Raw genomic sequence first — 19576 nt, 5'->3', positions numbered from 1 at the left:
TCTTACAGGGTGTTAGTATCGTACAGGGTGTTAGTATCGTACAGGGTGTTAGTACCTTACAAGGTGTTAGTATTTTACAGGGTGTTAGTATTTTACAGGGTGTTAATATCTTACAGGGTGTTAGTATCTTACAGGGTGTTAGTATTATTATTATTTGAGACCAAAAGAAAAGACGGCGAAAAGAGAATCTAAATCGATCACTGGCGGACAATGGTTATGTCTTCACTGGATGTGTCAAAAAATGTAAGTCGCAGCTGGGGCTGCGTAGACACCTGAAACACTGCACTCCTCAATAATCTTCGGACTCGAAGTAAACAAAATTTATTCATTAGCTTCCTTCAGTCGTGAAACGACTATGGTTCATCTCGAACACTTTTTCATATGGTTGTGGAACCCTATTTTGGAGAGACACTCCCGTCCACATATATTGCAGCTCAAGGTGGCTTTCGCTTTGGTGGTAGAGGAGCTGGCCATTTACTGTGTGGCACGTTTTTCTTCAAGAATCAATTGAGCATTTAACCGGTAACTGCCACTACATGGTTTTAAAATAGTTAATCTCTACTTAGTATTTGTGTAGACAATATTTGGTAAAAATAAATTTTAAAAAATTCATTATTTATGGTCTTTTTTTATTGAATCTATTTTGGTCGAAAGAAATTATACTAAAAAACAATAACATTTAGAGTAGTGCACCACGTAACACTGCAGACAAACCAGAACGCTTACTGTTACTAAGGGACAAGTGCAGACTAGTGTTTACATCCAAATTTTTTTTCAAATAGTAGCAAAGAGCTTCTGAACTTTGAAGAAATCTTATTCAACATTTGTGTGAGGTAAATGAAACCCAATCTGGTCAACATCAGAACGAGCTATTCTGTTCCGTTATTATAAAAGGTTCAAAGATTAGATGCTTCTCTAGATCTTGTCTTTTCTTTATCTTCAAATAAGTTAAAACTCTATCTAGATCTAGAATCTATATAATATATATAGATGGATCTAGATTTAGGACTCTAGATATCTAGTCTTGACTATATTAGTTTTTCCAAAGCTTATATTAACTCATTCTGTCTGTCTTGTAAAAAGTTTGTTCACGTTATTTCTTCGACACCCAATCTCGGATCAAGCTGAAATTTCCAACAATTATTTCTTTTACCTGACAACACAAGAATCTATATAAAAAAAAAAACAACAACAACAACCAATAAGTTAATTAAGTATTTGTAATAAATTATTTCGTTTGGTATCTCGAACAGGGGAAGGAAGTAGTTCTTGACTGAAGTGGTTGTATACGCTGAATTAGTCCCCTTTATATGTTGCCGCTTTTAAGCTAGAAACAAACAAAAGATAACTACACAATCTTCTATTTTCATAACAACCTCACAAGCAGATGTTGGCTTGAGGAAGCTTGATCCATGAGTTCGAATTCAGGTCATTCTCTCTCTTTTTTTTTAGCCTTACCCTGACCCCGAAAATTTACAAAGACTTTCATTTTTAAATCATTTAATAATGAACGTAACTAAGGAAAAAAATCTTTTTTTTTTTTACATTGAAAAATGTGTTAGTGTGAACAATGTATTCTAATCAATCTATAGAATTTGGCCCTTGTTGTTTAGAGAGAGAGAGTAGTCCTTAAGGGACTGCAGGCACGACATGGCCTAAATTGTGCCGATGTGCCTAAAATCAAAATCAAATCTAATCAACATGCTATAGTTCAAAACGTAAAGAAGATATTTTGCGTACAAGACTAGATGACTAGATGACTAGAGTAAGTGCGTTGTTTTCTCGTAAAGAAAAAGACTCATACAGTTCCTACGTCCACAGTGATAAGTTGAACATTTGACGCCTACAAACAGCGATGGATAGAATGGAAGAGATGATCAATGAGCCAGCGCAACGAAACTCGGTCTGCGTCTTTACAAACTTGACCGCATCGTGAGTGTTGAAACAAAATTGCTGTTTTAGTTTTCCTCTGTTGAGACGCAATGATGCATAGAGATTAGGGGCGAGGAGTGGATGGGAGGGGGGATTAAAGGTATGGAAATAAAAGTATTATAATCAGAATCAAAACTTTTTCAAATATTCATGTTTACCCTCTTACTTCAGCACTGTATTGCTCTCTTACTTCAGCACTGCATTACCCTCTTACTTCAGCACTGTATTGCCCTCTTGCTTCAGCACTGCATTGCCCTCTTACTTCAGCACTGTATTGCTCTCTTACTTCAGCACTGTATTGCTCTCTTACTTCAGCACTGCATTACCCTCTTACTTCAGCACTGTATTGCCCTCTTACTTCAGCACTGTATTGCCCTCTTACTTCAGCACGCCCACTTACTTCAGAAATGTATTGCCCTCTTACTTCAGCACGCCCACTTGCTTCAGCACTGTATTGCCCTCTTACTTCAGCACTGTATTGCCCTCTTACTTCAGCACGCCCACTTGCTTCAGCACTGTATTGTCCTCTTACTTCAGCACTGTATTGCCCTCTAACTTCAGCACGCCCACTTGCTTCAGCACTGTATTGCCTTCTTACTTCAGCACTGTGTTGCCCTCTTACTTCAGCACGCCCTCTTACTTCAGCACTGTATTGCCCTCTTACTTCAGCACGCCCACTTGCGCACTGTTTTGCCCTCTTACTTCAGCACGCCCACTTGCTTCAGCACTGTATATCCCTCTTACTTTAGCACGCCCATTTGCTTCAGCACTGTGTTGCCCTCTTACTTTAGCACACCACTTGCTTCAGCACTGTATTGCCCTCTTACTTCAGCACTGCATTGCCCTCTTGCTTCAGCACTGTATCGCCTTCTTGCTTCAGCACTGTATCGCCCTCTTGCTTCAGCACTGTATCGCCCTCTTGCTTCAGCACTGTATCGCCCTCTTGCTTCAGCACTGTATTGCCCTCTTGCTTCAGCACTGTATCGCCCTCTTGCTTCAGCACTGTATTGCCCTCTTGCTTCAGCACTGTATTGCCCTCTTGCTTCAGCACTGTATCGCCCTCTTGCTTCAGCACTGTATTGCCCTCTTGCTTCAGCACTGTATTGCCCTCTTACTTAAGCACTGCATTGCCCTCTTGCTTCGGCACTGTATTGTCCTCTTAAACCATCACTGTGTTACCATTATAGTTTTGTTTACCTCATAGTTATGCCTTAGTTAGTATTTATAACACACATAGAATCCTAACTGATTTTGTTTGTGACATGACTACTGACCCCCCGCCACCATGTCGACGAAAGAAAAGATTTGTGCACTTTTTTGTTAGTGTCTGGTACATTTGAAGGGACATAACAAGCTCCCCCAACGAAAGTTTTATTTTTAATGAAACGAATAAGAGAAGAAACACAATTTACCAGTTTTTCTTTTCATGTAATATTTTACAAAATCTTTGGAATCCAACTGTACGTACTGAATGCTCCTCAAAACTATTCAGTTTCGTGTTTGTTTTTTTAAGTTGTTTATCGTAGGTCATCTTGACATTAGACAGTTGTGGAATTGCAGCAGTTACTTCCCCTTTTCAGCATAACCGCTCATACTTTCCCTTTATTAGCCTCCTCTCGACATCCAAGCCACTTTTTCAAAGTGAATCATTTAGAAAATATTAGTTGGGAATAAAAAACTAAGGTGCGCAGACACGGATGAGTGGGGGGGGGGGGCTAGAGAGATGCAGTGAAAGAGGACTCGTCCAAGGATGACTATTGTAATAAGAATTACTAACAGCCTTGATCTACCGACTTTGTCTCCCCAGAGAAAAGGAAATGTTAAAAGAGTGCTGGCGTAGCGTTGTTGGTCAACTCATTGTGGACGATCAAAAAGTAGAAGATTTCGGGAAACTTTTGTTGTTATGGTAATTGTCGAACAATTTTATTTTTAATTGGCTATAGCACATTTAACGTTTTTTTTTAAATTCTTAAAATTGTATACTATTTTAATTCAAAGTGACTCTTGACCTTAGGAATGTAGGCAACAGAGCAGGAGTGAGAGATTGGTTCTTCGTCTACACTCTACACCTATGTCCGGAGGTCCCTCGTCAACTAGATAGTGGCGTAGTTAGGCTAGGGGAGTTTCAAATTTGAAAATCCTACCAGGTCAATTGGAAAAAAAAAGGGGGGGGGGGTTGAAATGTGTTTTTTATTAAATATTACGCCATTATCTCATGTCTTGGTGTCAAATGTCAAAATGCAGGGGCCTCTAAAGGATTTGAGCCCTCCGGGCCCCCAAATCCCTAGCTACGCCACTGCAACTATCTATTTTGCAACATTTGTTGCGATTCCATGAGCTACGCTTGATCGGTGAGACCGGAGGCCAAACCCCACGAGGGGTTCCTCCATATTGCTACAAATGTACCACAACTAACCATGAGATAGCCGCCACAGATACAGCCCCCTTTAGGAATGCCGTGGCAAGGCTTAACGCTAGAACATAATGCTGAAGCTCACAGGAGGTCGTGAGCCTTGTTCCCTTGTCAGCCCAACTTCTATGTTGGACGTTTCCACCAGGATGCCCAGTTGTGTAGCCCTTAGCACTTGACCTATATACGGGAAGTAACCCATGAGAGATTTTGGGCACGACATGTCCTAAACTGTGTACCGATGTACCAAAATATCAAATACCACGAGGATGCCACGTTAAGGACGGGAGAGTCCAGCCTTACCGCAAAATTTTTGTTCTAATATCTTCCAGTCTCATCCTCTTAAACGTGACTCTTTAACGATAAAACACTTATGCTGTCTAAGAAACCATCAATTCCATGCTGTGATCCGAGACCATTAGTTGAAGAAGGCCTGATCACTGGCCCGAAACGTTGCAAACTGTGGGCTGTTTAGTGTTAGACCAATAGCTTGTGGCCGCGTCACAGTGTTCAGGCCTTCTATAACGATTGGCCTGAAGTGGTCTGGGGTCAGTCTAGAACAGTGATGCTCAAAATACGGCCCGCGGGCCAGATCCGGCCCGTGACGAGGTTCCATCCGGTCCGCCGAAACGTCGGTATAAAGTTTAGAAAATCTCCCCACCCCTTTAAAAAATATATAAGGTTGAAAAATGTATCTTTACCTACGTAAAATTGGTACCAAGAGCTTTAACATTTATGCCTTTGTGAAAAGGAAATTAAGAATCTACAAGAACCATTTTGGTCATGTGGCCCGCGACACGAGTGTCGGAAATTTAAATGGCCCGCAGGTTGAAATAGGTTGGGCATCACTGGTCTAGAATATCCTCCAATCGGACTTAACGTTTTTTTTTTATTATTTTATTTTATTGATAATACATACATTTGAACGAATTTTTACACATTGAAAATATTTGCTAGCAGCATCGACCGAAAAAAGAAAACGACGTGTCGTTCAGGCGAACAAACATCGAACCTCGTTTAGTTAAATTCCTGCCTGTGACCCACTCTTTCATCACAATATGTCATCTAAGGTGACCTGAGGTCCCAACTTAGGCCTGACAGTCCCGCTTTGGTACTATCGTCACGCTTTTCATAAAATATTCGGCCAGAACAGCCAATCTCCCGCTTTCATAAAAAAAAAATTAAATTATTGTCTTTAGGCCTAAGTTATGTGTGTGTGTGTGTGTGTACATTCTGATGCATTGTAATAAAGTCTAAGCTGTTGAAAGCAATATAAGCCTTTTTCCCTTTAGGTCCCATGACTGACATTTGTCCCGCTTTCGCTCCCCAAATATCTGTTCACCTTATTCTAATCATCGTCTCCTTTTTTTTTTTAGCTTTACAAAATATGACATCCGCTTCCACGAAGCTTGTTTCCATTGGAAGCAGCACAATTTGGTTCATCCGTGTTGGCACAGGACATTTAGACGCTCAATTTTTTGAAAAATAATACTTACCTATGTTGTTTTGTATGTGCGTTTAATTTTTGTTTTGGTCCATTAAATTTTGGGTCAGAGTCTGTTGTAATTATTGTTAGGCCCGTGTCAGTTAACGTCACCATGTTGTGTGGGTTTTTTATAGTTTCCAAAAAGCAAAGTCTTTATAGAAAAAAATAATTTTGGTTTTTGTTCACTCAAAAAATAAATGGCTTATTTCATTTGTGGTATCTACAACTAAATATTAAAACACGATTTATAAATACGAGACTGATGGGTATCATCCTAAGCTTTTAGCACACCTCGCTTACAAGGAATGGGGCAAAAGCATGTCAATAGCGTATTCTCGGGTTGGAAACTGACCAATCAAAACATAGCGATGTTTATAAATTAGCGATATTTATAAATGAAATACCCGTAGTCAAACCTTTAAAACTTTTTTTTTTTTTGGGGGGGGGGGGGGGGAATATGTACTACATCTTACATCATCTAATAAATAAGAGACATTACTTCATAAATGGGAAGATAATTATGCCTTAAGCCTAGCCATGTGAATCTAGTTTTGCATATTAATTTACTAATTAGTGACAAACTCTACTAAGTCAGTGTTGTCGTTGTTTTCTGTCTGATTCATGCAATCTATTACATACTCTAGTGCAGGGGGTTCTCAACCTGTGGATCGCGACCCCATTGGGGGTCGATTGACGATTAGCCAGGGGTCGCCTAAGACCATCAGAAATATGGATTGTTTTTGTCTTTTCTTCTATTGCTGTATGTATGTGTGTGTGGGGGGGGGTCGCGGCAGAGTGGGGGATTGTAAAAAGGGTCGCCAAGCATAAAAGGTTAAGAACCGCTAGTGGAACTAGGAAAGAAGGAGCCACTTGTACACATTTTTCTTAGCATATATGGAATAAGAATTGTATTTATTATTGCTACTTTACTTCTTAGCCTTCTGTGTCTCTGCTACTAATGGGATTATTTTAACGAAATGTGAACATTCGTTCGTTATAAATTTCACGGCTCTATTTTTATTGGTCTAACCAAGTTTAAATAAAAATGTTGTTGTCTGGTTATTTGTGATGGGGCAGAGAAATTGTGAATATATATTTACAACAGGTTTTTATTGAATTAACAAATGTTAACTATCTTAACTGTAAATGGACCTTGTTTTTTTTTTGGTGACTTGCTTGTGTGAGACTCTTGAGATATGAAGGGAGAATGACCCTTGAAGGATTATGGGCACGACATGGCCTAAATTGTGCCGATGTACCAAAAGTCCAAAATATCAAATATTGGTCTAACCAAGTTTAAATAAAATTTTTGTTGCCTGCGTCACTGGTTTACCATGAATAATATAAGTGGTTTTATTATTATTATTTTGTTACTCCAATTTGATTCCCACTTCTATAATTCTTCCCCTAACTCTTTTTGTAAAATGTCAGTACCGGGTGTAGTGTGTTTTTATTTTTCTATGTAGCCTATAATCAATCATCTGCAAATAGTTTTCACTTTTGTTCCTGGACATTTACGTAAAACAGAGACACTAGTGAGTGGACGTAAGACTGTTCCTTGAAGTACACCCGAGTTTAATATGATTGGTTTTAATTTAGAGCCATTTATGTATTCTCTCCTAATCATGAAATCCTGGATCCATTGGTGTACTGGACCAGTTAGACCGAAATATTGTAATTTTCTTTAGGAAGCTGTGGTGGTTAACTATGTCAAATGCATTTGAAAAGTCTATAGACATATATAATTATAATAAACTGCCATCTATTTGCTCATTATCATCTTATACTAAGCCCTTTGAAAAGTCATCAATTAGACCTATTGGTTGAGTTTCACATAATGTAAACTTCCTAAAGGGAGGCGCGCGGCTGACGGGCAAGGCGCTTGGCTTCCGCACCAGGGGGTCCCAGGTTCGAATCCTGTGATTTTTAATTTCGGGATCCTTGGGCACCTTTGAGTCCAACCAGCTCTAATGGGTGCGTGACATTAGTTGGCAAAAAGTAATGGCGGTCACTTGACACCCTCGTTAACCGGGGGCCACGGACACAGATGAACCTTACATCATCCGCCCAATAGATAGCAATGTCTGAATGGGAACTTTTCTTTAAAAAAAAAAAAAACAACAACTTCCTAATACCATGTGGGTGTGGAGTAAGGACATAATGTCTATCAAGATGGACCAATGGTTTATGATGTTGCTAGATATTATATGGTCTATTAATTTACACGTGATGGTCGTCTGTTTCTTGGATCAGAGTTACCTCCTTCCTTGACTAGGGAGAGTGACGTAGGCCTACTCTTCCGGTCCTGTCGGTTCTCTCCCTTGATTCAGTGTTTCTCGTGAGACCATCGCAACATTTTGTCAATTAAATTCACCCAAACTGTTTTCCAGGTTGCTAGACAATGTGCCAAACGCCAAAAAACCGTTTAAAAAATTTGACGCCAACGTCACCAAAGCCAGCCTGACCAAGAATCCAGTGTTTCTCAATCATTGCCGGATGGTAGGAATGTACCTCGGCCAAATGGTCGAACTCCTTGATAAGCCTGTAGAGCTGGAGATGTTGACACATCAGGTAGCTATCAACCATCTTTCCATGAAGCCTAGCGTGGGAACTGCTTACTTCGATGTGAGTGATTTCCCTCTAGCACTTTCACGTCCAAAATAGTTACGCGTATAAATATTTCTTCTAATGACTAGTCTGAAAATACTAAAGCCTTAGTCTACCGGACCTGTGTGTTGAGCTGAATGTCTTCCACCTCCGATGCCTAAGGCGGATCTTTAAAATAAGGTGGCAAGATAAAATAACCGATGAGGAAGTGCTACGAAGAGCAGGGTGCCAGGAGATCCGCTGTTTTATCAGCAGCAGACGCCTTGGCTGGCTTGGCTACGTTCATCATAGAATGCCAGGAGACATTCTGTATGGCGATCTAACAGAAGGCAGGAGAGCCGCTGGTCGCCCACTTTTACGTTATACGGATGTATGCAAACACGACATGAAGCTCTTCAAAATCGACACTAACAGCTGGCGAAAAAGTAGCACTGGATAGATTCGCATGGAGAGAGAGAGCATAAAGGAAGGGTCTCGGATTGCAAATGCCATACTCAACAGTAGTAGAAAGAAGGGTGAAAATGAAACGGCGCCTGGTGATTACATATGCCCAACCTGTGACCGCAGCTGTGTATCAAGATTTGGCCTCTTTAGTCACACAAGAAGTTGCAAAGGGAAAATATAATCTCTCGAGACGTAAAATGTAATGCTAATAGGTTTCATGTCATGCTGTTACAAATCGGCATAAATAACTTCTATATCAATTTATTTTATTCTTAAAACAAACGTTAAATACTTAATTAACTTTTACGTTGAACCCTAGGCCTAGAGATGGATGAGCTCTGGATATGGGCCTAGGACTCAATTGATCTGTTATGATTTAGACGCTTATAGGGCGTAATTTTTGTTTTAAACGTACAACGCTAAATATGGTTATTTGGCACAACTTGGAGATCACGTGGTGCCTACCTTGTGTAATGAATAATAGCAATAGCAGCACTAGAGTGAAAGACTGAAATACAGTAGGAGATTCTAAGGAAATGTTTTTTTTAATTACTCATGTCACTAAAAAATCAAATCTACAAAACCCTAGTTGACTTGATCACACGCCATCCATATAATAGGACTGTCTCAAATCAAATAAATCATAGTTATTAGAAGACAAAATTTCCCCCTGGTTTCTTTGCATTATGTCAGTGTTTCCCAAAGTGGAATATGCGTACCCCTTGGGGTACAGAAGACTTTGAAGGGGGTACGCGTTGTACCTCATTAGCTATGCTGATTTTCTTTAACTAATTAATTACCCCAAATACCCATTGATTATGTTTTGTTGATAAATATAAATGTGGTGCGGGAGGGGGTACTCAGCATTACAAAAAATATAAAAGGGGTACACATAGGTCAAAAGTTTGGGAAACATTGCATTATTGCTCAAGTAAAATGTAAATCAGAAAGTATACATTATTAGGCAAATCACACCATTCAGCACATTGCTAATAGTATGTAGTACTTAAATTATTATTTTTTTAAAATTTAGTTTAGGTAGAAGTAAAGATTGGCATAAAGGCTACTCATACACTTTGCCAGGACATTAGGGGTTTAAAAAAAAAAATCCCTCCTCTATGACCTTTGTGAGAGTTGTGCTCTTTCAGAAGCCATTTATAGTTTTTATTTATTCCAGTGAGTAGATCTTTATAGAAACTTTCAGAAGAGAAGAGGGCACCTCTGTTATGCCAAGAAACATCAGATTAGATATGACAAAATATGCCATCTTTGGAATCAAAAAGGGGGGGGGGGCATGGTGGCTGAGTGATTAAGTTTCTGTTCTGAATCAAGGGCTCAGGTTTGAATATCATTTAAAACTGGATTTTTGTATTTTGGAATAGTTAAGGATGCTCCTAAGTCCACCCAAATCTATTGGGTAATGGTACCTGACATTAGTTAGGAAAAGTAAAGGTGGTTGGTCATTGTGATGGCAACATGACACCCTTCGCCATAGAAACAGATGACCTTTACATCGGCTGCCCCATAGACTACAAGGTCTGAAAGGGAGGGAACTTTACTTTTTGGACTTAAAGAAGATTCCTGACTATTATTGAAAAAAAAAAAAGTACTTTCTCAAAACCAGCCAGAGAACAAGCTGAAATAATATATACATATATATTTTTGTTAGCAAAATTAAATTCTACTTCTGAATATTTCAGCCATTCCAAGAAAAGTTCCCCAGGTTTATGTCAGAAACGCTGCAGAAACCATTGGATGATCCGCTCATTAAGGCATGGGACAAGTTCTTAATGGTCTTGACAGGCAAAGTGAAAAAATCAGAGAAAATGATTGCCAAGTCCCAAAAGTGCGCTATGTGCTGAGTACACACACCAATATCAAGCCAGACAATAAATAATACCTGCACCATCTGTTACTATTAATGTATCAATTTAGCTGGCCAGTATAGATTTCTTCACCAGACCAGCCTGACCATAGCATCTACACTTATCATCAGATTATGCAGTGGACTGATTCAGGCACCACTGGATAAGAAGCCTTTCAATCCATTGCTGTGACCACCAAGTAGGAGAATCAACAAATGCATTCATCTAATAAAATCAATAAATGAATAAATTTTGTAAAAAAGTCTTCAGTTTAGCATGATCTTTTTATTCATATAGACCAGAGCAGTGTTGTAGTGTTAACTCTTCTACATGGAAGTCAAAGAATACTATTGATAACAGATACATCCAGGGGACATAGCTTGTGAAAAACAACATTTCAACTGCTCAAAGTCCAATGATGTTCAAAAGTGAAACATAATAAAAAGTAAAAACAAACACCTCCAGACATATTATGTAGAACAACTTATCAAATTTCCCTGATAATGTCTTCCAACTCTTCTTTGGTAAACATGCGAAACAAATTTTGAGGAGTGACAGTACACATCTGAAAAAGAAAGAAAAAAAATAGTATAATTAGCAGGGTTACATTAGGCGTGGTGGCTGAGTGGCGAAACACGACTTCTGAATCAGAGGTACTGGGTTCAAATCCTGGTGAAGACTGAGATTTTTAATTTCAGGATCCTTGGGCCCCTCTGAGTCCATCCAGCTCTAATGGGTCCCTGACATTAGTTGGGGAAAGGTAAAGCTTGTTTGTGCTGGCCACATGACACCCTCGATAACTGTGGTCCACAGAAACAGATGACCTTTACATCATCTGCCCTATAGATTGCATGGTCTGAAAGGAAAACTTTAATTTTACATAAGAATTGAGCCCCATTCATTGTGCAAACCTTGAGTAAGCCGAAGGCAAGCTCTGATAAAGTGATTAACTAAATGAACAGAATGCTATTCCTATGAATAATGTGTTGTCCAGTCACAAGAAGGGGACAGAATGGAAGTGTCTACAAAAAAAGTGTCCAGTGAAGAGGCAAGCTAAGAAACACTGTGGCAACCATACATAAGTAACACACTTTATTCCTATAACTTAAATTGCCTATGCCCACTATGAATGCAATAGAAGAGTGGCTAAGTGCTTGGCTTCCATACCGATTGGTCCTGGGTTCGAATCCTGGTGAAGACTGACATTTTTAATTATAATTAGCAGGGTTACATTAGGTGTGGTGGCTGAGTGGTAAAGCACTTGGCTTCCAAATTGGGGGTCCTGGGATTTTTTATTTTGGGATCTTTGGGCGCCTCTTGAGTCCATCCAGCTCTAATGGGTAACTGCCATTAGTTTGGGGAAAAATAAAGGCAGTTGGTCGTTGTGATGTCGACATAACATCCGCATTAACTGTGGGCCACACAAACAGATGACCTTTACATCAACTGTCCAATAGATCGCAATATCTGAAAGGGGAACTTTACTCTTTTACTACGCACCCTGAAATGTTTCTCTATGTCCACAGACACACTGAGAGACTAGTATAAGGGAACTCACCTCTACATTAGTAGAATTTAATTTTTCCTCCATAACTTGTTTCAGTATTGTCAAAGCAGCTTTACATGCTTCCTTCAGTGTCATTGACTGGTGACATAACATAATTGGAGAAAATAAATATGGGATACAAAGTGCATGCAAGTGTCAAGAACCATTTACAGAAAAATATGCCTAAAAAAAAAAGATTAACACTTTTAATCTGACCTAATTGTGATGTATGAACATCTATTTACCACAAGAATGTTGTAATTTTAAACCACTGTATATACAAATCTATGATTGTTTATTGAAATATTCTCTAATGAACTCACTATAAAAATACTTTTGTTTAAAAATGAGTCAATAATTTAGAACAACAGTACATATGTTTATAGGACTTTGAAAATAAGGTTCAATTGTTGAAAAGAAAGAAAGAATGATTTTATTTATAAAGATCAATCAAAGTCATAAACGCACTGAATGAAAACAGTTTCATTTTTTTCAAATCTCTTACAGGATATTTGTGCATAAACAAATTTCCATTGATTGTATGTATTTATAAGTATTTCTTGTAGAACTTTACAAACAACAAATATATATATATAATCTTTGAATGACATTATTGTGTGACAAACCAATGCACAAGTCAGTTACAACAGTTTCTGACATACTTTTATTAGAGTGGGAGGCAAATTGTCTGAGTGGTAAAGCTATTGGCTTCCTAACCAGAGGGTCCTGGGTTCAAATCCTGGTGCAGACTGAGATTTATTTTGGGATCTAAGGGCGCCTCTGGGTCCACCCAGCTCTAATTGGTAACTGACATTAGTTGGGGAAAAGCAAAGGCAGTTTGTAGTTGTGAAGACTACAAGCGAATATGACTACTGATATGGTCATGTGATTTTCTATGTTTTTAGGAAAGGCTGATATAAAGAGGCAGCATGTGTCAAAATCAAGACAATTTGGTTTGCACAGCAATCCAGTTCAGTACAGCAAGTCCAAGTGAAGTCAGTCCAGGACAGTTGAGCACAGCCAAGATCAAAACGAGACAGAGATTCCAGTACAAATCCAGTACAGAGGTTACAATTAGATGTTTAATGTTGCCAATTGTAAAGTATTTAACTATTAATGTATGAATATTCTCCCTTAGTTCTTGCCATGCTCTATGACAAAGATAAAGTGGGGGAAGAATGAAAATAAAAAAAAAAAAATTAGTAAAGTTATAGAAATTTCAATTTGAAATGTTTAAAATGTAAATAGATCCTAGTCTAGGTACTATTTTGTGGCTGTATGACCATACTAACAAGGACAACAAGCAAACACGTAGTGACATTATCACAAGCTAAGACTTAATGAAACTTCTCTCTTTACAATCACGTAGTGACATCATCACAAGCTAATGAAACTGCTCTCTATACAAACACGTAGTGACATTATCACAAGCTAAGACTTAATGAAACTTCTCTCTTTACAATCACGTAGTGACATTATCACAAGCTAATGAAACTGCTCTCTATACAAACACGTAGTGACATTATCACAAGCTAAGACTTAATGAAACTGCTCTCTATACAAACACGTAGTGACATTATCACAAGCTAAGACTTAATGAAACTGCTCTCTATACAAACACAATGTGTAGAAACTGTGTACCTTGTGATAAACTTCTTGTAATGCCTGTTGAGCACCCTCAGATCCAGACCCTATGGCTTTACCATCATACTGTATAAATGTTCCAGATGGATCCATGTGAAATCTAAAACAATCACAATTGAAAATCATTCAGCAAAATTTTTTTATCAGCCAAATAAAAAATTTTAACACTAATAATCAAAATGCTAAAATTATAACATTTTTCTTTGCGAAAAGAAAGAGAGGCAGCCATTTGTTTTTTTAGAAAGAAAACTCACAATCTTGGTCCTTTCTCATCAACTCCAGCGAATAAAAGGGCGACACCAAATGGACGGCTCTGAAAAAAGAAACAAAAAATGACTATTTTGAAAACTTAACAGTGACTAATTATGCATAGAATCACCTTAACTGAGTTAAGTTTAACAAACTACACCTCTCTTCAGATTTTATGCTACATATCAATATAGACTCCTTTTTCAAGCAAAGATTTTATGGAATATCAGTCAGAATGCTTGTCGATTACAGTAAATGAAATTTACCAATATAATGTTTTGTAATTTTTTTGTATTCTCAACCTTCAATATTTTTTTTTTATTTGTATAAGTGCAACCTATTTTACAAACACATAATTTTTGTTTTCATATTTATATCTACACAGGCTATTTATTCAATGATACTATGAAGTATTGCACAAGATAATCCTACTTATCATCAAATCATATAAAATGTATTATTTTTGTTGTAATGTGATAAGATTCTAACAAATTAATTCAATGTCTGCCTAAACAGTAATGAGAAAAATCACTAACTCTCTAATGGCTTATGAAAAAAAAAAAAAAGAAAAATCATTACCATGGCACCAGGGTCAGGGTCATCATCCCCAAACTGTAGAGCTAAATTAGAGACAGCCTGTGTGACTCCCTCGACACCCATGTTCTCATTGTAAGTAAACCAGTGATTCTAAAAGTAAACACACAAATGTTATTAACAAATGCATTAAAGTCATGCTTAAAACATTTAAAGTATACAAATACAAGTAGTTGGTCCAAGAGGTTATTACCTGAGCTTCAACTCGTGCTTTGTCTATTAAAGTCTTTGAGTCTGCAATAAGACCACTCATAGCACATGCTGAAATATTTGAAAACAAATTTATGTCATTGAAAGATAGTACAGAAATAGTTTTTCAATTTATTACAATAATCATTAAGATATGTTAATCCCAATAGAAAACAAAACAAAATTGCAAAAAAATTGGACCTGTGAGATGTTATTATAAGAAGCAATGGACTTGTTAAGATTGGGCACAACAAATTATGAGTTTAAAAAAGAACAATTCAAACTCTACCAATGTGTTTATCCACTTCCATAATTTTTTCTATACTTCCAGCTTCAATAAGTGAAGAAGTAACTCTTTTCTCTACAGCCAGCACCACTCCTTCATTAGTCTTCAAGCCAATGGCAGTTGAGCCAAGCTGCAATACAAAAATAGATATTAAAATTCATAATAAACTACTATTTGTTTATAGAGCAATAATTTTTTTAGCAAACCAAATTTAGAAACATATTTTTTTAACTAAATGGTATAAAATATGTCAAGCTAAACTTACTTTGATTGCTTCTATAGCATATTCTACTTGAAACAGACGACCTTCTGGAGAAAATGTGTTCACACCTCTGTCATACTCGGAGCGAGTTAGGAACATGTTGCCCACCTGAATGAATCAAAAATGAAAACATTTTTATTGTACACTATCACAAAATGATTTATTGCATTTCATTTGGACCAGTTAAATTATGAGCTAGTAATAAATAAAAGGCTTTAGATTTGAATAACAAATCTTCTCATACAAATATGTGATAACTTCAGCTGAGAAACAGAAATGAGTCATATTAGATATCATGCCTGGCCATAATTCTACCAAGTTTTATCGCTGTAAGTCTTACGTGGCGCTAACAAAGTGGAAAATGCCATTTAACAAAGAAAATAATGGCCATGGAAAGTTTTGATGATAGTCTATAAAGAAAAATTTTGTGAACAAAAATAAAAACCTGTCAGGCTTTGTAAAGCCTAATATTCTGCATATATTCCAATAGTTTTTGTGTATTAAACATATACGCACGAATTGTGACGAATTTTAAAGCAAATTTTTTAAAAATTATTTTCAGACGATTTTGATCCCACTTTTTAAATATTTTTTATTTTCTGCCATCATTTTGTCCACACCTCTCTGACATTTCTTGAAGCTCAAGACCGGATAATTTGTTTCTTTCCTTCAATATTTACATTCTAAACAAGTAAAGTTCATAAATATAAATGAAATCAGCTTTATGAGCTAGAAATTTACTACTAACACTAGATCTACTATTAATTCTGATTTAATAAGTAGATCTATCGTCTACAAAACTCAATTCCAACTTTTTAACTTTTTAGCTGGAGGTGTGTCTTGCCGGCTTAGCCAGTGACAAGCTCTCCTCTCTCTTTTATGTTCCATGTCAACCGATGTTAGGACAAAACGCGACCAAAAAAATCTTAACTTCCTTACTTTCTAACTGTTAAACATAAAGGCATAATTTATACACCATTGGAAAGTTCTGTTAAAGTATTTTAATGATGTACTATCGAAAAAAAAAATTTTTTTTCAAAGATAAATTTTTTATTTCAAATCCCTAGATTATCTAGATCTAGAAATCTAGACTCTATAAATAAAATTATATATATTTTTAAAATGTACTAGAGTAGTTTATTTAACCCGGACATTACATGAATTGGGACACTCGCTGTTTTTGTGGTCATTAAATCTTTATTTTGATATTTAATATGAAACTAGCATACTGTATAATGTGCTTGTCCATTTTCCAATGATTCTGACCAAATTTCCTTCCACTTAGCTGTCTTTTTATGTAAGAAAAAAGAATTTCAAATGTGTAAGTCAGGTCGTTGTTTTTTCCTATGTTACCCGGATGACTTTACCTCTTCCTAGGGTTAAGACTATATTTTTTGATTGGCTAAGTCTATGCTAATGAGCTCGGCAATATTTATTCTGTTTTTGGAGCTGATTTATTTGATTCATAAGCCAAGTTGTTTGATTTCATACAAAAAAATTAATAAAATTAATAGGGTGTCCGAATTTAATAACGATATTCTTACCAAAATTTATTTCAAACAGCCAGTTTTGGACATCAAGGTTAATGATCTTACATTATGTTTTTTTTTTTATAGAGAGTAAATGGGCAAATGTTTGGAGTGAGCTTGGTACATTGAATGAAGTTAAATGCCTAGATCTAGACCTACTAGATAGATCTAGATTTATATAGAGAGAATATATTAGAGGATTCAGCTACTAAGCCAAGAATCGCTACATCCTAACCTGTACTGTACTACAAAAGATCATCTGTATTAGAAATGTATTAAATTAATAAACAAAAACACAAACATTCAACACACATCTCTAATCATGCAAACATAAAATAAGTCTAAAAGTCTGTGTAGAAGTCACTATTCCAGTGACCTAATTTTGGTAGAATAGGTGTGTTCAAGTTTTTATTTTTTGTGTTCGTATTTATGCATAATTTGAAAATATCTTAATGATTTCATGTGAGGTGCTATGCCTGGGGATCTTAGGATCTTAAAATTTTGTTAATATAGAATTAAAATCTGAGTTTATTGATACCTAAATATAGAGACTGTCTGAAATAAATTATGGTGTCTGGAATTAAATAATGTGGGTCAAATTTGTCTGATTTAAATGAAAACCTTTAACTTAAATATAATAACAAATATAGGTTAGGGGTACAAATATAAGTAGTCATCCTTATTCTCCTTAAACTAAAGAAGATTTTGATACTTTCATTTTCTTTTCTATGTCGAACCATTGTCAAATAATGTGCTGTCAAAGTCAAACTTTGAAATTTTGTCCTATAGGCTATAGAGTAAAGTGCGAAGTTCGAACATTCCCGATTTGTATAGAGGTTCGATCGGTTCACTTTTTATTGCTAAAACTTTTTATTTGAATGTTTACCAAATTACTACTATATTGCTACTGCCCATGCACCTTTTTTCTTCACTTCCAACACATACTATTTCCTTTTCCTTGTAAAGGCTAAGTTCATGATGAGGTCAAACTCAAGAGGTGTGGAATTATTTTTTTTATTACCCAGTAGTGAAGGAAATGGGTAATGGGCTTAAGGCTATTTTTAAGTCTAAAGGCTCATCAGCTAAAAAGAGACTATTTGAAGTTGTAGAGCATGGGAAAGGTGGCGGTAGATGGTGTTCTTGCACTGGAGTAAAAAGAAAATGACTTCATAGTGAAAATTAAAGATTAAAACATGTTTAAGATATATTTTCTTTAATCAGCTTGAGCCTTCCATTCAACCCGACCTGTATGGTGACATTTATGCACAACACAAGACAGCAGGGTTTCTGTCCAGGGCTTTTGCAAGAGAGGATTTGAGCCTCTCAAGCCCTCACTCAAATGGAGTTTGATGATGATGATCAACACGATCGAGCTTACTAACTGGGGAAAAATCCGATCCAGGAAGAAAAGTACGCTTGGCGATACCCACCCATCACCTCTTTGACCTCATATTTAATTTTAACAAAGCCTAGTAATACATTTAATCAGATTTATTTTATAGACAGAAGGTTGAGGATTTCAGAGATACCATCAGTTTTTTCATAGGTCAGACCGTTACGGTGCTATAAAAATCCAAACGTGAAAATTGCTGCCAGCAGGCTTAATCATACTTAATGACTTAATGCGATTGAACTTCACACTTTACTAGATCTATACTAGACTATACTCTATACTATAGGTCTAGGTGTCCAAATACTAATAGTAATAGAGTAAATAGTAATAATAATTCATAATCATAGCATTTATTTTCAGATACTGGACTCAGTCAGTCACTTGAGTCACTCACTCAACTCACTGAGATTGAAAATTGAAATGAGATAGATAGAGATGACTTAGACTTAGTTAGATCTAATTCTTATCTATTTTAATTTACTTACTAAAACAACACACCTAAGATAAAATAATTGATTTAAATTCAAGTACAGTAAGACTAGAATAGACTTCTAGGTCTAAATCTAATCTGGATTTTAGACTCTATTCACTCTAGATGTAGAATTCTGGTCTAGATCTATTGAAATATAAACACCCGGTGACAATGCACGAAACGATAGTTTACAAATGGCGTCTTAAAAAACTGAAACTATTTTTTTAAGACAAAACAATTAAAATTACTATATGATATTGGGAGAATATTTTTAGTTTAAAAAAAAACAAATACTTATTTCTTTAAATAATGTAACATTAGAAAAATATTCCAAACGTTATAAATCTACTATCAGATTCTAGATCTAGATCTAGACTATATAGACTAATATAGAGCTAGATCTATGCGCAACGATTCGAGGATCGTTAAAGATTTTATAAAGCATGAGCTATTTTTTTTTCCTTAACAATAGGCCTAATTTTAATAAAGGCTCATTACACATAAACGGTAATCACTTAATTATTAAACTTTGATCCTCCCGTAACGTTTGGCAAATTAGGCGACAAGCTTTCTCCACAAAGATCTGTCTGGAGCCTTTTCCCACCATGAAAGTGTGGCGCCAAGCTAGACGAGGGGAATCATACTGTATGATTTCCTCGTATTGCAAT

The 19576-nt window shown here is 36.5% G+C and overlaps 2 protein-coding genes across 6 annotated transcripts; one reads left to right on the top strand and one right to left on the bottom strand.

Moving 5' to 3' along the window:
- The first annotated feature begins 717 nt into the window (after positions 1-717).
- Positions 718-11009, top strand: LOC106068846 (globin-like). Of its 4 annotated transcripts, none has more exons than XM_056027417.1 (5): positions 718-833; positions 1822-1932; positions 3740-3838; positions 8219-8399; positions 10580-11009. In XM_056027417.1, the coding sequence occupies exons 2-5, from the start codon at positions 1856-1858 to the stop codon at positions 10739-10741; spliced, it is 519 nt and encodes a 172-aa protein (XP_055883392.1). In that variant the 5' UTR covers positions 718-833; positions 1822-1855; the 3' UTR covers positions 10742-11009. The 4 variants fall into 4 exon arrangements, with proteins under 4 accessions (XP_055883392.1, XP_055883390.1, XP_055883393.1 ...); XM_056027415.1 differs by having other exon boundaries at positions 8219-8453; XM_056027418.1 differs by having other exon boundaries at positions 1822-2032; positions 8219-8453.
- LOC106079355 (proteasome subunit alpha type-5-like) lies at positions 11010-19103 on the bottom strand. 2 transcript variants are annotated; one of them, XM_056027413.1, is made up of 9 exons: positions 18922-19103; positions 15518-15622; positions 15256-15382; positions 14971-15038; positions 14763-14870; positions 14189-14247; positions 13932-14034; positions 12303-12389; positions 11010-11309 (listed from the first exon to the last, which is right to left on the bottom strand). In XM_056027413.1, exons 2-9 carry the CDS (start codon positions 15611-15613, stop codon positions 11232-11234), a joined length of 726 nt encoding a protein of 241 aa, XP_055883388.1. In that variant the 5' UTR covers positions 15614-15622; positions 18922-19103; the 3' UTR covers positions 11010-11231. The 2 variants fall into 2 exon arrangements, with proteins under 2 accessions (XP_055883388.1, XP_055883389.1); XM_056027414.1 differs by having other exon boundaries at positions 18935-19103.
- Positions 19104-19576: the final 473 nt, after the last annotated feature.

Source organism: Biomphalaria glabrata, chromosome 4 (genome assembly GCF_947242115.1).
Source record: "Biomphalaria glabrata chromosome 4, xgBioGlab47.1, whole genome shotgun sequence".
NCBI classification, from domain to species: Eukaryota; Metazoa; Mollusca; class Gastropoda; family Planorbidae; genus Biomphalaria; species Biomphalaria glabrata.
This window is presented reverse-complemented; position numbering and strand designations above follow the sequence as displayed.

Excerpts from the sequence above, each read along its gene's own strand:
- LOC106068846 (XM_056027415.1), top strand. The coding sequence starts at position 1,856 with ATGGATAGAATGGAAGAGATGATCAATGAGCCAGCGCAACGAAACTCG. Across the intron at positions 3,839-8,218 it reads GGGAAACTTTTGTTGTTATG|GTTGCTAGACAATGTGCCAA; the intron begins GTAATTGTCGAA and ends ACTGTTTTCCAG. Across the intron at positions 8,454-10,579 it reads TGGGAACTGCTTACTTCGAT|CCATTCCAAGAAAAGTTCCC; the intron begins GTGAGTGATTTC and ends TGAATATTTCAG.
- LOC106079355 (XM_056027413.1), bottom strand. The coding sequence starts at position 15,613 with ATGTTCCTAACTCGCTCCGAGTATGACAGAGGTGTGAACACATTTTCT. Across the intron at positions 15,383-15,517 it reads ATGCTATAGAAGCAATCAAA|CTTGGCTCAACTGCCATTGG; the intron begins GTAAGTTTAGCT and ends TTTGTATTGCAG. Across the intron at positions 15,039-15,255 it reads GGAAGTGGATAAACACATTG|CATGTGCTATGAGTGGTCTT; the intron begins GTAGAGTTTGAA and ends CAAATATTTCAG.